This window comes from Alexandromys fortis, unplaced genomic scaffold (assembly GCF_014885135.2).
Source record: "Alexandromys fortis isolate MF-2015 unplaced genomic scaffold, M_Fortis_MF-2015_v1.1 scaffold_27, whole genome shotgun sequence".
NCBI classification, from domain to species: domain Eukaryota; kingdom Metazoa; phylum Chordata; class Mammalia; order Rodentia; family Cricetidae; genus Alexandromys; species Alexandromys fortis.
In genome coordinates this window covers 2,613,809-2,630,943 of record NW_026067952.1, presented here as the reverse complement: position 1 = coordinate 2,630,943, position 17,135 = coordinate 2,613,809, and the positions used below count along the sequence as shown (strand labels likewise).

Genomic DNA, 17,135 nt, shown 5'->3' with positions numbered 1-17,135 from the left:
AAGCACTTCTATAGGAGAGCCTGGTCGGCGGCTCCCCTGCCAAAGCAGAGGGGACCAGCTCTCTGAGGAGGGCGCAACCACCAGTCGCCAAGCTACGAGAGGGCTCAGCCCCCCAGCATGGCCCTGTTGCCTCCCATGGGACTGTGGTCTAGACAAGTGCACAACTTGGCCCACATTCTGGAACTGAGTCCCTCCTCACACATAGCACGCAGCAAGCAGCCTTGAATCCTCACCCAGCAGCTCGGTAAATTCTTTTTAAGGCCATGGTCTCTCGGTTCTTGACAATATTTAAAGAATACATACATAATATTTAATCTGTGACATTCTCCAGAAAGCCTGGGATAGACATTATCTTCTTTCCTTTTCTTCTTAAAAGACAGACAACCTACAGCACAGAGAAACTAAGTCATCCACTTAAAGTCGCACAATGGGTAGGACATGGCGGAGAGAGATTGCAAACCTAGGCTGCGGGTAGGACATGGCGGAGAGAGATTGCAAACCGAGGCTGTGGGTAGGACATGGCGGAGAGAGATTGCAAACCGAGGCTGTGACTCTGGCAGTCTCCAGACAATGGTACTGAGCAAATACTCGTTTATTTCTGGTGGTGGGTCTGTAGTATGGCCCTAAGGATGCGGTCTGGGGCAGAAAGAGGAGCAGGAGGTACAGAGGGCAGGGCAGGGCAGAGGAAAAGGCCCCAGGCAGGGGAAGGAGAGGCCAGGCCCCAGGGTTCTCCTTGCTCTCATGCCTCAGGCAACATTGGGCAGTGGAGAAGGAAATCATTATTTCAACTATAAATAAATCCACTCTCTGAGGAAGCGGCTGTCCAGGTGATGAGGCCCAGCCTCTCCATGGCTCCTTCCCAGATGCAATGCCCTGCAGTCCGAACCCAGCAACCGGAGAAACTACACACCTGAAGTTCATCTTGGCTCTCTGAGCCAGAGCAACAGTGGTGAAGAGGTTACTGGCTCCCTTCACTGCCAGGTCTTGGGTGAGCCTGGCATCCACTTTTTGGACCACACTCCCCAGGAAAGAGCAGGAGCCACCCCTACCCCCCACCAGGGTCCTATAGGTGACTCTAAGGCCACCACCTGCAGTTGCTCTGAGGAAGCAGCTAGGCCCCTGTCCCCACCAAGAGTGGTCAGCAGAGAGGACAGCAGAGTGGCTTGCTTCCACTGCTCCTGGACTGGTCACTGCTGCCCCTGGGTCACAAAATACTCCTCGTCATCTTCTTCCTGCTGGCTGCTCCAGAGCAGCAGCTCCAGGTCAGCGCTGGGGTCTGGGCCCTTCGGGAGCTTAGGGCCATCATCACCTTGGGGTAGACACACCGGTTACTGACTTAGTAACCTCTGGAGATGACCTCTATCCTCCCGGGGTGGCAGTGCCATCTGGCACATGTCCCAAGCTACAGCAACCATTGGTAAGAGGTAGCTGGATGGTAGGCGGGACAGTCAATAATACTAAGCCATGGGGAGGAGGCCACCATACCTCTAGAATGCATGGCCTTGAGGGCCACATGCAGGGAGATGCCAGAGAGGCAGAGTGCGAAGCCCAGCCAGTTTAGGAGGCTGATCTGATCACCCAGCAGGTGAGCCGCCAGCAGCAGGGTGCAGACTTCCTGTGGCAGAGGCAGGACATTGGGTCAGAAGCTGGTATGACAGGCTGACCCTTGAGGCAGAAGTGGGGGACCTCTATGCCAGGATCACCAGCCTGCAGGCTTCCCGGTGTCACCGAGATGCAGGTGCACAGGTGCTCCCCACAGGCTCCCAGCAAAAGCAGAAAGCCATTCGGGCCCCAGGCGACGACTCAGGTGCCCTACAGGAGGGAGTCTGCCATTGCCAGGCACCCATAGATGGACAGGGCTCTCCTCATCATAGCCAGAGGACCCTTACACCCGAATGTTTGCTTTGGGTATTACTACTCCAGCACGAGGTCTACCTGTCTAGAGGGAAGCTCCTCCACAGACCTGACTCATGTGCCCAGCTCTCAAAGCTGGGACTTTTCACTGATCAACCTAGATGAGGGCTCCAGGCCTCTGCCATGGGAGCCAAGCTGCCAGTGAAGTACAACGCAGGCACACCCAGGCCTAGGGTTACTTCCCGGTATGTACCTTAAAAATGCCAGCGATGGAGAGAGTGAGGCTGGATGTTCTGGAGACCAGAAGGAACTCGGAGAAGCCCAAACCGAAGGCCAAAATCCCGCCAAGGAGGAGACTCCCAAGAACCCACAGGAGCAGCCCTGTGTCCTGGAAGCGGAAGATCTTCTCTGAGGTGGACAAATGGAGACCTGAAAGCCACAGGGAGAGAGTGGGAGGCCAGGGCCTGGTGTGACGTTTGTCTGAGGCAGGAGACAGGATGGGGTGTGTGAAAACAGTCCCATGCAGATGATCTGAGACTCAGGGACCATGGTGGCACTACAGATCCCATTAACAGAACAAGGAGGAACTGAACCTGTGGGTAGAGGCTGATTGTACAGGGGCACAAAATGTATGGATGCAGGGCTCCTCACCTTTAGATTGTGTGTATGTGAACATATATGTGCACACACACACACGCTAGGCATATACTACCACTGAACTATACAGCCCGGCTCAAATCTGGGCTTTGCCACTACAAAGCTGCAGATAGATTTGGGTGGAGAGATGCCTCCTTTTTGGCTACCGGTTTCCCTACTGAGAGAATGATGGGGCTGCAACTAGACTGTCATCTCTCCAACGAGCAGTATAATCTAATGAACAGACCTCAAAACACAAAAACAAAACAAACCTCAAAAAACAAAAAAGCTCAAAGCAGAGTGTGGTGGCGCACACTTGTGACCTCAGCTGTCAGCAATATAGGAAGCGCAAGACCAGCCTGGCCTACATAAGACACATCCCACACCAAACCAAACCAAACCAAACCACACACATGTAATTTCATGACAAACCTACAGCCCCTCGCTCCAGAGCACACTGTACAAGTGTCAATCCTTGCTTCATTTTTGGGAGCTGCGGCCCCTCCCTAAAGAGGTCCTGGGCTCTTTCCACAGAAGGTCCCCATGGCGTGTTAGAGGGGTGAGGTCAGAATCCACTGGGCACAGTAGACACTGGTGGGAGCTGACGGGGGACAAGAACTTTGGGGGTTAGGAGGGGGAGGGGGCACAGAACTGTGACAACAGTGTGCCCCAGGCCAGTAGCCTGGCACGCGGGCCATCTTGTTTTGGTGCGGGGCTCAGCAGCACTGCAAAGGCAGTGGCAAATTGAAGGGAATTCGGGTAAGAGCAACATAAGTAATGAAGGCGCTTGGGGGATTAATTTACCAGAGAAGATTAAAGGAGCTAAATCCATGCAGCTTTGCTAAGTGGCGGCGACCAGGGGCTTTTGGATGAGGTTTGCAGAGCGGGGGGGGGGGGGGGGGGGGGGGGGGGGGGGGGGGGGGGGGGGGGGGGGGGGGGGGGGGNGGGGGGGGGGGGGGGGGGGGGGGGGGGGGGGGGGGGGGGGGGGGGGGGGGGGGGGGGGGGGGGGGGGGGGGGGGGGGGACACAGTGAGGACGCCTGGGGAGGAGGTGAGTGTGGTGTTTGCTACAAGGGGCGTAATGAAGGAATGGGGAGAGTCTTTAAAAAGGAAGAGCACGAGGCTCCACACACAAGTTTCCTGGACAACGAGGCTGCAGAATCATTTTCTCAGGGAGGCTGGAGACGCTTCGCTGCTTGAAACGTAAATGGATGTGGGCTGGAATTTTCGGTAATGACCCTGAGGACAGCTGGGACTCTGAGAAGGAGGGTAAACAAGACTAATCCCAAAGCCCCGAAGAGAAGAAAGGAAGGTGGCAACATCCTGCCCACCTTGTACAACCCCCTGGCCTTGCCTCTTCTCTGGAAGCCACAGGAGACAGAACAATTGTCCGTGTACCCAGGCTGTCTTCCTACCCCAGCCGCGGAAGCTGCCACTCTGCCCGCGTTCGCGTTCCCTGAGCACACAAGGCAGAGCCTCCTGCCCTGCTTCCCAGGGTGTCCTGGTGTCATCACTCCAGACATCCACCACTCATTTTCTACCATCCCCCCTTCCGACCCAAGCATGACACCTGGGGCAGACCCTGACTCTGCTCCCTGGGAGGCATGCACTCCACGTGACAGAGGGCCTAGCCTCCTAATGCCAGGTTGTTGAGCACCAAGTTTGGCTTGCTGATGAGCTTTGGGCAAGCTTTCATCTTTCTCATTCCCTTAGTTTCTTTCTCCTGCCACATAGGGATGAAAATAGTCCTCCACATCCGGTTATGGGGCAATGAAAATCTGGAGCTGTCCACACTGACTCCTTGTACCCTTGTCATGAGAGTGTAGTCATTCTCTGTGTGTCTGTCCAGTCCCAAACCACGGAGTCTGGGGAGGGACTGAGTTTTAGATCTGGGCAACCCCTGTGGGTAGCACTGTGCTGAGCTCAGAGCAGTAATGTGGGATCTGCTGTACTACGGTTCTCAGAGGTAGAAAACAGAGTGTACCTTCAAATATGGCAAAGAGAGGGAAGAGTCCCAGGAACATGAGTGGCTGCAGGTGGAACATGGTGTCAATGGGATTCTGAAGGCCTGCAGAACACGACATGGGAAGTTGTCATACCTGGCCTGTTGGCCTGTCTGCCCGACTCCCAACCTTCCCCTTGGGCTCACCCAGTTCAGCTTTCTGCAGAAGTATTTGTGTAAGGGTCCAGCGGATGCCGCCGATGAATGAAGCCCCCAGCACCAAGGCAAAGCCCTCCACGTTGAACTGTGTGGACTTATAGGTAAACATGAAGAGGCCCCCAGCGATGAGAAGGACCACTAGGACCAGGGCTGCACGCTAGGAGAGGAACAGTACAGTTCACAGGGAGCTTGGGGTTCAAGCCACATGCTAGGAGGGGAACAGTGCAGCTCACAGGGAGCTCCAGCCTCAAGCATGTGCCACATTTGGGGCTGGGGATCAGGAGCCAGTCATTCCACGCCCCATCAGAGGTTCTACTGGCAGACACGGCTGACATACAGCTGGCATGTTTCTAACATCGTACTCAAAGTACTGGTGCCCATTCCAGGCTCCAAGTGTGCCCAATGAGTACCAAATTTCTTCATGGGAACCCAAGACCCCAGGGAATGCTGGCCCTCCTGCACTTGCTTCTTCTACACCTATCTAGGTCCCCTCCCCAAGAAAGACATTTTAAGAGACCAGGCCAGTGGTCTCCACATATGCAATGACAGGAAGGGAAAGGGATGCGGGGCCTCACCAGTTCCTCCAGCTTGAAGATCAGAGAGAAGATCAGGATGAAGAGCACGGCGGACGATTTGGTCATTGTATACCTGGAGCAGAGATACCCACAAATACACGGCTGCAGACCCAAAGAGCAAAAGCAGGAAGCCAGTGAGATCTGTGCTGATATATGAGCTTTTAAGAGAAGCCTCCTAGGGGCCTGACAGTCACTGGGGGAGGAGTAGTGGGTCTGACGTTAAGTTCACCAAGTTCTGTTCTCTACCTGGCTGTTGGCAGAGTCTAGGTAAGGAAGATTAGAGAAACCTGGACAGAGACCTGAGGGACTGCCTTCTCTAAAGCAAGATATCAGAGCTGTGACTGGTGACCAGCTGGGCTGATGGCAATGCTCCACTGCTTGGTTCTTTACTCTGCTGACTGCTCCCCCAACAAGCAATTGTAGCTGCTCTGTCCAGTCCCCTGGCTTCTCCTTGCTGCCTGGCGGGCAGGTGCAGCATCTCTCTCTGCACTGGGCTTAAGGAGGAGCTGGAGACTTCTTGGAGTACTGCTGGGTGCCAGTAAGGAGCGGAGGGAGAACAAGGGATGGTCCCAGAGACTGATGGAGTAATTGGCCCACTGCTGGCTACACAGACTGCCCGCTGGACAGAGCAAGTGAGCTTGGCCTATATGGAGGGTGGGGGGTGTGGCCAGTACTCACAGTGATACGGTGATGTAGAGAAAGCTCCAGTTAGACAAGCCCACATCAAGTGCTGTTGCCAGTGCTATGGGGACAGAGGACACCCGGTCAGAGAAGCCAGTTGGCAAGCATGTGGCTGAGGCACCTGAGACCCTGCTTGCCCCTCCTTTCCAAGCAACTCCAGGTTAACACTTGGCCAAGAGTCCATCCTGATTGGCTAGGCCTGTCAGTCTCCTCTGTGGGTCCACCTTGATTGGCTAGGCCCATTGGTCTCCTTTGTGAGTCCATCCTGATTGGCTAGGCCCATTGGTCTCCTTTGTGAGTCCATCCTGATTGGCTAGGCCCATCAATTTCCTTCTTGAGTTCATCCTGATTGGCTAGGCCCATCAGTCTCCTTTGAGTCCATCCTGATTGGCTAGGCCCATCAGTCTCCTTTGTGAGTCTATCCTGATTGGCTAGGCCCATCAGTCTCCTTTGTGAGTCCATCCTGATTGGCTAGGCCTGTCAGTCTCCTTTATTTAGTAATTTGAACGGCTCCAGACAAGAGTATTAACCTGATCCTGTCAAGCTGCTCCCAGAGCACTTGGCCATCCACAACTAGCCCAGCCTGCCAACTTCTGCTCTTCCAACAGCAGGGCTCTCCCTTCTGACTACACACTCCCAGGGCCAGAGGTGCCCATCCACCTTTCAGGCCTTGTCACTCAAGACCCTGGAAATCTTTTAGCCTGACCTAGCATGGTCACCCAGTAAGGCTCCTGTTTCGCATTTGGTGGAACCCACTGAGGCCCACATAAGCCAGCAAGGACAGGGATGCTGCCTGCTTTGATGAGAAGCAACAGTAGGAGACAGGTGAGGAAGAAGCGGGGTGGGGGTGAGGGGGAGAGCGGGCGACAGGTAGGGAGCAAGGGCTCCTCTGATCTCTCCAGCAGCCGTCCTCAGGCTGGACCTACCTGTGGGGGCCACTCTTCTGAGGTAGTCCGTCCAGCTGAGCACCACTCGGGCCCTGTGGCTGGAGCACTGAACCAGCGCCCTGGACAGGGCTGAGAAGAGGAAGATCACGGCCAGATGCAGCATGGTCATGAAGAGGGGAAAGTGGAAGCTCTGTGGGGCCAAAGCAGAGGGCAGGAGTGGAGAGATGTGGCTCGCCCCTCTATCTCCTCCCTCTGGTGGTCAGGGTCAACCCAGGGACTCAGCCACACAGTGACCCCTTGGAACAAGGGTTAGTCCCCACTGTGTAGGTCACACAGAGAGGAGGCAGCCCAGGGGTTCATTCCTACCCAGTTTCATCACAACCTGCTGGTCACCTGCTTAGCCCTCTCAAGGCCAATGTCCAGGAAAAGCCACCATGACCCAATACAACTGTACCAATTCCAGCCACCTGCAGGCCAGACCCTGTGCTGGCGAGGCCCTGGTTACCTTGGTCAGCCATTTGTTGTAGAAGGTGATGCCTATGGAGAAGCAGTAGTAGAGGAGGACCAGGCCCAGCGTCAGCACCGCCTTCCACACAAAGGCGACATCAAGGGCCCACCTCCCCATCCGTGGGCCAGCAGGAGCAGGAGCCTCGCTTGAAGATGGTTAGCAGGAAGAACCAGCAGAGCTGGACCACGGTGTTCAAAGGACAGTTCCCCTGGCTGGAAGAGTCCTCTTCACCTCCATGGTGTGGCTGTGAATGGGCCCCAGACGGAGTCCTCACCTAAGGGGCTGGTGGCCAGAGCCAAACTGTTCCATGGCTAGCTGGATACGGAGGTCTCAGGTCCCCAGCTCTGCCAATGGAGAGAAGAGAGGGAGGGTCTGGCCACAGTGACCACAGAGGCCATGGGTCCCAACCCAGCACAGGGACTTAGGGCTCTAGTATACATTCACACGGGCCTCCATGGGTTCCCACCAAAGTGACCTTTCAACAGGTAGGTGTAGTGCTGTCGGACCTTGCCTCAACCCTCCAGCAGCGCCCAGGTACCTTCACAAAGGCCAGAGTCCGCCTGCAGTTCTGAGTCTAATCTGGTCTAGTCTGTCTCTGCCAGTCTGTCCCAGCACAGAGGGGATGACCACCCTTCCATCCTTCCTCAGTACAAATCCTCTTCCTCGGGGACCTGTCTACGAGCCACCATTGCTCTCCTACTTTTCTTTTGTAGCAACTGAGAGGGGTGTGATTTGAGAAAACTTTTTTTTTCTTTTTAGTGCTGTAGACAGAACCCAGAGTCTCGCGCTAGGAGCCATGCTACCACTGAGCCACACCCCCATCCCCGAGTAATGCTGCTGTCCCTGGTAAGGTTGCACTCCACAAGGGTCTCACACATACCTGGCACTCTCTATATTCTCCTTTCGTCTGATGGCCCCATGACAGTGTGTGTGTATGGGATTTCAGGGGACTCATCAGGTCTTGAGGAGCTAAAGTGACCCAGGCATCCCTTGCCCTGGTCTCCAAGAGCTACTCCTAGAAAGCAGGTGCCCACCAAACCAAATTACCACTTGTCAATCAGCCCAGCAACACCATGAGTGCCCAGGGCAAGCCTGGCTCAGGGAACACTGGGGAGCATTGGCCCATCGTTGGGCATACTACAGCTGTTTCCTCCCCATCGTGCTGAAATGCCAGCTCCCCTGGAAGCCTTCCAGCATCGTGGAATCTGACTTCCCTCCTTCCAGTCTGGTCAGTCCACTCTGCACTCTGGAACCTGTTATCACATTCCCTCCTGAGGCAAACTAGGCTGGCTCTGGGCTCTGCCAAAAGGACTCCTGGACTGTGGCTATCTCCGAGGAGTTTGGAACCTGGAGGAAGCTCCTGGCATTCGGTGAGTAGGGCCTGCAAAGGCCCTGCCCAAGGAGCTCTGCACCGTTCTGTATTCTGAACATCTCTGACAGTCACAGAGAGGGCTCACTTCTGATTTCTGCAAACATGGTTTTCCAGGGCTCTATCATATGAGATTGCATGCTGTCAAAGTGGAACCAAGAGTCCCCATTCTGGAAAACTTCTTTGCTGACAACAGCTCACATCTCTGGGGCTGCTATCATGGTTGCTGTGAGTTTAGCCTTATGCTGGGCTCATTCCCAGGTATTCTATAGCAAGAGGAACAGCAGTGACCTCATGTGACTCCAGCACCTCTGTCAGAACCGACAGATGGACACATTTTATTTCGTCATCAATTACCTTCCCTTCACCTACGGTTAGGACACCACTGGTTTTCGGGTTAATGAACAGTCTAAGATCGAAAGACATGGTGGGTCCAAGGGAGAGGCACTGCCCTACTGGCCTAAGGCAGCCTTGCATCTTGACATCCTTTCTGCAGGCTAACATCTCCCCAGCATGCAGCCTGCTCTGGTCCCCATGAGCCCTACAGGCAGATCCAACCGCTGATTAGACCTGTTCACCTGGGCCATTAATCACAGGGTCCTGTTTACACTGCTGGACAGTTGGGGACACAGGCTCAAACCAACTTCGAACAGACCTCAATGTCCACATTCCCTCAACGCCAGCGCTCTGTGGCCTGGGGGAAGTCAGTCCTGTGTACTGCAATCCATGATCAAATCCCTGTCTCTACTCACGGGATGCCAGGGGTACTAGGCCCCCAACCCCACACTGTAACAACCATACTGGGTCCAGAAGTTAGTTACCTTGCAGTGCTGGCCGAGCATGTGGAGGGCCTGGGCTGAGTCTCCAACACTGCAGGAAAAACACTGCTCCCTCTGAACCACGGCTTCCCCTCCCCGGTGGAGCATGCTACACGCCAGGACAGCCTGTTCCCTTTTTTTTTTTTATCAAATTTACTGGCCTGCCACCTTCTGATGACTTCCTACCTGGTCACTACGGTGCTCTCTGTCCACTATTCTGCCTGCCTTTCCTTCGGAGAGCTTGTCTAGCTCCCCACCTCTAGGTGACCATGCAGAAAGTCACTAGCCCCAAACACAAAGCCAAGCGCCAGTTGGAAAGCCCCGGGAAGCACACGGCCCCTTGCTCCACGTGCCATCACGAAGCAGTGCTTTGGCCTCACACCAGACACACAGACGTGAAACCGCTGCGGCCCTCACCCTCACTCTGCGGTGAGAGCAGACTTGTGATCATGTCTGCCCAAGCAAGGGATTCAGTCTCCCTGTTCCCGAGAAACAGCAGCTACCTCAGAGCAGGGTGGAGCAACGCTGCGGCACCTGGCTGCCCTCTACCACCTCAGCTGTAGCCCCGATGGTGAAGCCTAGTGCTTCAAAGCCCAGGCTGGAACATCAAAGCCCTGTGAGCAGACCCCTCTGCGTCCACCTCCTGCTGAGATCACAGCACCTGGCCTGAGAGGACTCAGATGCTCTGACCATGTGCTTTTGGGGCAAGGGTGTCACCAGCATGAGAAGCAGCACTTGACACTGACCCACGGTCACCTCTTACAACACAGCTTTCCAGTCAGTCTGTCGGGCTGTGTTTCTGTGGCTCCCTGGCGAAACTGACCACTTCCTCCTGAGAGACCTATGGGGCGGTAACTTGCAGCAGTCCCTGAAGTCTTCTGCTTTCCGGACTGCTGCTTGGCCAGTGCCTTCTCTCCAACTCAGCTGATCAGAACTGGTCCCTGAGGGGTGGAACCCAGCTTTTCTGCCTTCGTCCCTATCCCACCAAGACCACCTTAAACTTCCTGTGAGGACAGAGGAACCTAACTGCCATTTAGGAAGCTCCAGTTGACAGCTCAACTCAAGGTGCCCCAGGGAGCTACCCTAATATTCCTCGGATCTCCGTCCCACTCTGAAGTCACTCAGAAAGTCATCCTAAGGACTGTTTGCTTTGGCCACAGGCAGTCGCCCCTCTGCATTCTTATCCTGCCCTGTCAAGACCACCTCTAGTTATGTGTTGACCCACCCACTTCTCTTCCCTTCTCTACTGGCCTCTAAGCCACAGTTACCTTTCACCTACCGCCTGCACTTCAGAACTGGAGTTGAGTTGTCAACTTGACACAGTCTACAATCACCTGGGAGAAGGGCCTTGGAGCACACCAGTGAGAGAGTCTCTAGATCAGGTTAACTGATACGAGGAAACCCATCTAGTTGTGGGCAGGGTCTCCCAGACTGCATGGAGGGGAATGGGACACCAGCACACATTTGTGACTCTCTGCTTCCGGGCTGTGGATGCGACGTGACCGGCTGCTTCAAGCTCTTGCTGCCCTGACTTCCCCACGATGTTGCACACAGAACTGTGCGGAAAATCGCGCCCTTCCCCTTCCTTTCTAAGTTGTTTTGGTTGGAGTGCTCTAGCACAGCAACAGGGAGAGAAACTAAGAGAGACAGCACCAACAGACTGGAGACCCCTGGGCTGGGGTCATAGGTCCTCCTAGGATCCCGCCTGCCAGAGCCCTGCAACCGCACACTCAGCCGTGTGCCCAACACATCAGCCGGTGTCCTCCCAGGTTACCCGATGCTCTCTGCTTCTGTCCGCCTTCCCCAAAGCCCCCACCGCGAGTGGCACATCCCCCTGCGTGACGTACGTGTTTGCTCACGTGTCATCGCCGCGCCTGCCCGGCAGCGTCCATCTGGTTCCCTCCCCCAAGACTCGGCCCCTCGTAAGTGCTTGGTAAATGCCCGGCGAATGGGCCCAGGGCCACGAGAGGCCTGGGGAAACTGAGGCCGGGGCTGGGCGGGAACGCAGGGGACCGCCCACCGCACGCCCACTTACCTCCTCCGCTCAGGCGCTCGCCCCGAGACTCCTGCCGGAAGCGCGAGCTGGGCACTGGGCCGCTGGAGGCGAGACTTCCGCCGGAAGCCGGTGAGGGTGGGTGGAGCCAGAGCATCTTTCTCTAGCCAAGCCGGCCACAGCAGGCTTTATAACCTCTGTCTCTTTCCCTAAACTGACGTACGGGAACGAATTACATATACTAATAACTCTTTCATGTGCTTTTTTTCTGGGGCCTTAAACATCAGGAGATGATGTGAGGACCATTAAATTTTAGAAATGTAGACAGTCTGGGCAAAGTAATAATGGACACTTGTGAAATTACATATACATTTGTGAGAATTATTCAATAGGTTGTGTGGGTGAAGATCATCCCAGAGGAAACGAAACCCGAAAGGAAGGGATGGGAAGGGTGTGTTTTTACTGAGAGCCCAAGAAAGCAGGTTGCAGTGGCTTCAGAACGCCAGTCATGCACACCCAGATTCGATTTATTTTAAGCACAGGGCATGTGGGCAAGAGAACCTCATAAGCCATGCGAGCTAGGGCTGCAGACCCAAGCTGGCCCGGTTCTCTGCTTTTGCCCTTCTGGGCTCTGTACTAAGACTGACTGCAAACAGATCCTTGCACATGACTTGGCTGGGTTTCTGGCTCCTAGCGGAAGGCTCAAGGCCAGAGTGTAAGCTGTGCTTTGTGTACAGTGCTGCTGCAGGCTGCTGCCAGCTGGCATCATGCAAGCATTAGTTCATTCAACGCTTCCTAAGACCTACAATGGTACCCATCGCAGCCCAAGGTCTTGGCTTCATTCAGCCCTCAAGGCCTGTGTTGCATGCACTTTCTATGCCCTCTGAAAGCGCCTGTCCTCACCCCCTTCTAACAGTGGCAAGAGGAAGTATCTATTTTCATCACTGCCCTCATTCAAGCCTCCCAGCTACCAAGGCTGCTGATGGGAGCAACAGCTTAAAACACCAGCTGGAAGGCTGGGCACCAAGTCCAGGCAGCACACGAGGTGCAGAACATGTCTTCTTTGAAAGGCACAAGTACTCGAGCTGTTCCCTGGCTGTGTCCCTGGCAGGGAAGAGAGGGAGGATGGAAACTTGGGGGTGTATGGTACGTCTTTCCACGCTGTACCCAGCAGGGCTGAGCAGGAAACACTCTGTCCTGGTACCACAATCTGTGAGCATGCTTAGCTAGCAGGTATGAGTAGTCTGTGCATGACACAACAGGATAGACAAGGAGGGGAGAGGATGGCTCCAGGAAGGAGGCTGGGAGCGCTCCCAGGCAAAATGGAATGAAGGCTGTCAGGCGCCTCCCTACCCTTGTGACAGGGAGCAAGTGCAGAGGAGCCGGTGTTTATAGGAAACAGTCTCCATGAAAGAGTATTTATTGAAAACACGGTCACTGACAGGAAGCTGGCTGCTCTCTGGTTACACGCTTAGCTCATGACCCAGAGCATCCCTTTTTATGCTCAGTTTCATCTTCCCTTCAACATTCTGTCCTAGGATAGGATGGTCTTATATAAATATATATACACGTCTGTATAAGTATGGCCTATAGTAAAGAAAATATATAGTACACTCTTGGTTGGGCAGTACCACCATGCCAGGCTACCAGTACTGAATACCATCATGTTAACATGCGTCCAAGGAGAGGCTGTGCGTGTGCTTCAAGTGCTGCAGCACCAGAGAAGGCCCATGGCACAGCTGTGGCCCTAGCTGCTTCTTGAAATCATGGCTAATGGCTAAACCAGTGCCAGAAAGGAAAGAAAGGAAGGCAAACTGCCCCAAGTCTGGGAGCAAGAGGGAAGCAAACAGAAGGGCCTGCAACTAGGGAGCATGGGAATATTCTTCCTCAGGAAGGAAAAGATAGAAATGGAGGGAGACAGCTAGGAGGCCTCAACCTGACTTTCCCTGCAGTATTTCCTGGAGCCTAAGGGAGCAGGAATCAGGCTGGAGGCATCTGCCTGGCCAGCACGAGACCGAGTGCTTGAGGGAAGAGATTGCTACCTGTGTGGGCAAGAGAGATGGATACTCCTAGAGACAGAGATATAAGGGCCAACCTTGAGGCTGCAGCATCTTGGCACAGGATGAGGCTGGAATGAGCCCTCAGAGACCTAGTAAGCAGAAGCACTAGGCCTGTTTTTGCCTGAGCCACCGAAGACAGTCACTCCAAGGCTCACACCATCCCAGTCCTCCAGTCCCCATGGGCAGCCTTTCCTGGGCCAGCTCCAGCCCACATGAGTTCTCCAGAAAACCAGAGAGTAGGCTCGGGATGGGATGGCTGTTGGTAAGTCCAATTCCAGACTCAGGGTAGGAGGAAAGAGCATCTTGAGTTCACTCCTCCAGGCCCAACCCCAGGCTCTGTGGTGCTGAGGAGGGCGGCAGGCCCTGACTTCATGACTCCTCGAGAATGGGGTCCAAGAGAAGTCCTGGGTCCCATTGGGTTTGAGGGGTAGTCACTATGACCACTCCAGAGTCTGTACAAGTCGAGGCAAGGCACAGTCTGCCAGTGTCTCTCCTGGGCCCCAGTCCCTTCCTGCTCATCCGTAGTGATAGACGAAATCATAACTGCTGGGCTCCTTGGGGACCGGCGGTGGTGCCTCGGGGATCTGGATGTTCTCCAAGTCCAGAAGACGCAGCTTCATCTCCATGCTCAGCAGTGTGTCCAGGTCGCTCTTGGTTAGCTCGCTGGACATGTCCTTCCCCAGGAGGGCGCTGAGTCCGTCAATCCAGATGCAGTACTGTGGGCAATTGCAAATGTCACACCGTGGTCCCAAGGGCTGCAGTGGGACTCACGGCAGTGCTGGTTGGGACCATTCGGGATATGCAAAGCTCATAGGAGATGAGGGCAAGGGCAGATAGGAGATGGCTGTCACTATCAACTGCTAGGATTTTAGGTGGGATTTGTGTGAAAACTTTAAATAAGGAATACAAGAAGATGGAAACTACTGGAGCAGTGGGATGAAACAGGAGCAGAAAACACACACTCAAAAGAGAAGGAAGCAGACAGGGACTCAGCAGTGCTATTTGTTTTTTTTTTTTTTTAAAAATTCAATTATGTTAAAAAATATTTTTAAGGGAAGTACAAAAGAAATTGGCATAACTTTCATGATGGAACATGCTTATAACATCCAAGCACTTGGGAGATAAAGGCAGAAGGACCAAGGGTTCAAGGCTAGCCTCAGTTCCCAGAATGCAATGGTACAGCACAGGGTCTGCTCTGTCAGCCCTCTGATGCTGTTCTCCTTAGTTAGTGCCTTGTGCACGGGCTCTGCCATCCCAACACAGCCCTACTAGCCCCAGTGCCTGCTCCTCCTGCAGCCCGACACCAAGTGCTCAACAGCAGGCCCCCAGTTAACAATGAGTTAACTGAATTAATTGGGCACTAGCTTCGTCCTGGCTACTGGTGAACTGGGGTCCCTTGTTGGGGGTGCAGATACATCTAGCTCCACAGTCTAATTGCATCCACTGCGTGTAACTGGGGTTCAACTCATCTGGGAAGATGTGACTGCAAGATCACACAGAGGAAAACCATCCCCACGCCATGCCTAACTGTCTAATAATTGCAGCTGCTCCTAAGGAGTCAGATGAAAGGCTGGTGTGGTGGTGCAGGCCTTTAATCCCAGGATCTATGTGAGTTCAAGGCCAGTCTGGTCTACACACACACACACACACACACACACACACACACACACACACACACAAATAAACAAAACAACTTCCCTCAAAGTAAAGTGGCGAATCCAACTCGGAGGTAGAAGGCCCACAGACTTGGTGGTCCATTATGCCCACCTGCTTTCAGGGGGACACTGCTGTGCTGGCCACAGCTCCTCTCTAACTAAGAGCCACAGTTAGGGCACTGCTGTTCAAGGTAGTGTGGCCCAGTGCTTACCTCATACTTATTAGGGGCGATGAAATTCAGTGTCTCGTCGGGATCATACAGGATGGAGAAGGCCAATTCCAACACCTCCTACAGAGAGAGTTTGAGTGATATGGAGCGGTGATCAGTGATGATGTCACCAAGTCCCTAACCATGAGCCCAGGGGGAGTTAACCTTAGCTCACCCACTCCCTGGCACAGTCCACCTAAAAGGTGGTGGTAGTGTTTTAAACTTGGAACTTGGTGTGGTGGTGCCTGCCTGGATCCCAGCACGTGGGAGAGTGAGGTTTGAGGTGAATCTGGGCTATATGGGAGACCCACCTTCCTCAAAAAAGCAAACAAACAAAAACAATTGCTGCAAAGTATTTTTCACATTCAGAACCTTGAATGCCAGGACCCTATGTTTTTATCTTCTATCCCAAGATGGCTGGCTTTCTCTTTGTATGGTGCTGTACTCAGTGCAAAAAAAGTCCTGAGAGCTAAACACCCCAACAAAAGCAAATTACTGACGAGCTGAGACAGTCTGAGCATCAAGAAAACAACTGCAGTACAAAGAGTCACACGTGATCGGCTTAAACCCATGAGCTCAGAGTCACACGTGATCGGCTTAAACCTATGAGCTCAGAGTCACACGTGATCGGCTTAAACCCATGAGCTCATAAGAACACTAAAAACACAAAATGGAGACATAAAAATTGGTTATCACTGTGTGGCACCAGGAAACAACTCATAGCTTTAGAAGCCATTATATGAAAGGAGAGTCAAGCCGTTGGCCATTTTCCTATAAACCACAACGGGGAAGTAGATAAAGGCAGGTTTCTTTACTGAGAAGTGGTTCAGCTCATTAGTAAACGGAATACCCCTAGTTTGCAAACCTTAGCCGCTGAGCAGCTGTAGTCGGCTGACATGAAGGAGCACCACCTGGCCATTATGGGCCTCCTGATAGGCCCCAATGCCATCTAGGAGATGGCCACACCAGGGCAAAGTCAAATCGGAACCAAATCAAACCTCTAGGTCCCTGTGCCAATTTACAGATTGGGGACAGAAGCACAGAGAGACAGTCAGCAAAACCCGAACTCTGGGAAATGACTACATAAGCAACATGGTCTATTAAGCTAATAAACTGCAAAGACGGGAAAAAGACGGAGGGGGAGGCATGAATGAAGGACTTAGAGACGCAAACACTGCAGCAAGCAAACCGACCAGAACCAATTTAAAACTGGGTGCAATGTGTGCATGTGTGTACACTTGACATTCATAAGACAGTGGGTGGACATTTCAAGGCTAATGGAATATTTGATATTAAATTATTGCTTTTTATCTTCTGCCAGGTGTGATATGAAACTCCGTGGTTTTATCGTTTAAAGACATACAGTAGATACTCATGAATAAAGTGATATTCTACTTGGGGTTTTCCAAAGTCAAAAGGAAAAGTGGGGGGGGGGGCAGAATTTGCTGAGATTGGTGAGCTGTGCCATGAGGTCTATTTATTTTTATAGTGTTCAAACCTCTTGATATCAAGTGTACAGGAATAATTTACAGCGGGAAGAGACTCAGCATGCACCTGGAGCCTGCAGGTATCACGCGGGTACTGGTGTTCAGGACAGCCTCCCCACTCACCTTGTTCTGTTTCAGGGCACTCTTCTCTTTCATGTGGGGACAGTCTTTCCCAGTGACAATGGCCTTAATATCTGCAACAGGAACTGATAAACAATGGGAATTAACATCTGGAAGCTGAAGC

General features: G+C 53.4%; 2 protein-coding genes across 3 annotated transcripts in view; both read right to left on the bottom strand.

Annotated features, from left to right (window-relative positions):
* Window positions 1–574: 574 nt before the first annotated feature.
* On the bottom strand, window positions 575–11,604 carry Slc35c2 (solute carrier family 35 member C2). Of its 2 annotated transcripts, none has more exons than XM_050151157.1 (10): window positions 11,523–11,604; window positions 7,298–7,644; window positions 6,832–6,982; window positions 5,903–5,966; window positions 5,225–5,297; window positions 4,638–4,806; window positions 4,473–4,556; window positions 2,108–2,283; window positions 1,486–1,615; window positions 575–1,309 (listed from the first exon to the last, which is right to left on the bottom strand). In XM_050151157.1, exons 2-10 carry the CDS (start codon window positions 7,415–7,417, stop codon window positions 1,188–1,190), a joined length of 1,089 nt encoding a protein of 362 aa, XP_050007114.1. In that variant the 5' UTR covers window positions 7,418–7,644; window positions 11,523–11,604; the 3' UTR covers window positions 575–1,187. The 2 variants fall into 2 exon arrangements, with proteins under 2 accessions (XP_050007114.1, XP_050007113.1); XM_050151156.1 differs by lacking the exon at window positions 11,523–11,604 and adding an exon at window positions 11,335–11,494.
* Window positions 11,605–12,884: 1,280 nt separating this feature from the next.
* The window catches only part of Elmo2 (engulfment and cell motility 2), a 37,177-nt gene continuing 32,926 nt past the window's right edge, over window positions 12,885–17,135 (bottom strand). Inside the window, exons 19-21 of the mRNA XM_050151127.1 lie at window positions 17,015–17,097; window positions 15,408–15,485; window positions 12,885–14,256 (exon numbers count right to left, since the gene is read on the bottom strand). Coding sequence (XP_050007084.1) covers window positions 14,056–14,256; window positions 15,408–15,485; window positions 17,015–17,097 — 362 coding nt within the window. The 3' untranslated portion in view covers window positions 12,885–14,055. The remainder of the gene's footprint in view (window positions 14,257–15,407; window positions 15,486–17,014; window positions 17,098–17,135) is intronic.

Bases quoted from the DNA above. Each gene is read 5' to 3' on its own strand.
- Slc35c2 (XM_050151157.1), bottom strand. From the start codon at position 7,417: ATGGGGAGGTGGGCCCTTGATGTCGCCTTTGTGTGGAAGGCGGTGCTG. The intron at 5,967-6,831 runs GTAGGTCCAGCC...CTGTCCCCATAG, and splicing joins CAGAAGAGTGGCCCCCACAG to CACTGGCAACAGCACTTGAT. The intron at 2,284-4,472 runs GTACACTCTGTT...TGTGGCTTTCAG, and splicing joins TCTCTTTGCCATATTTGAAG to GTCTCCATTTGTCCACCTCA.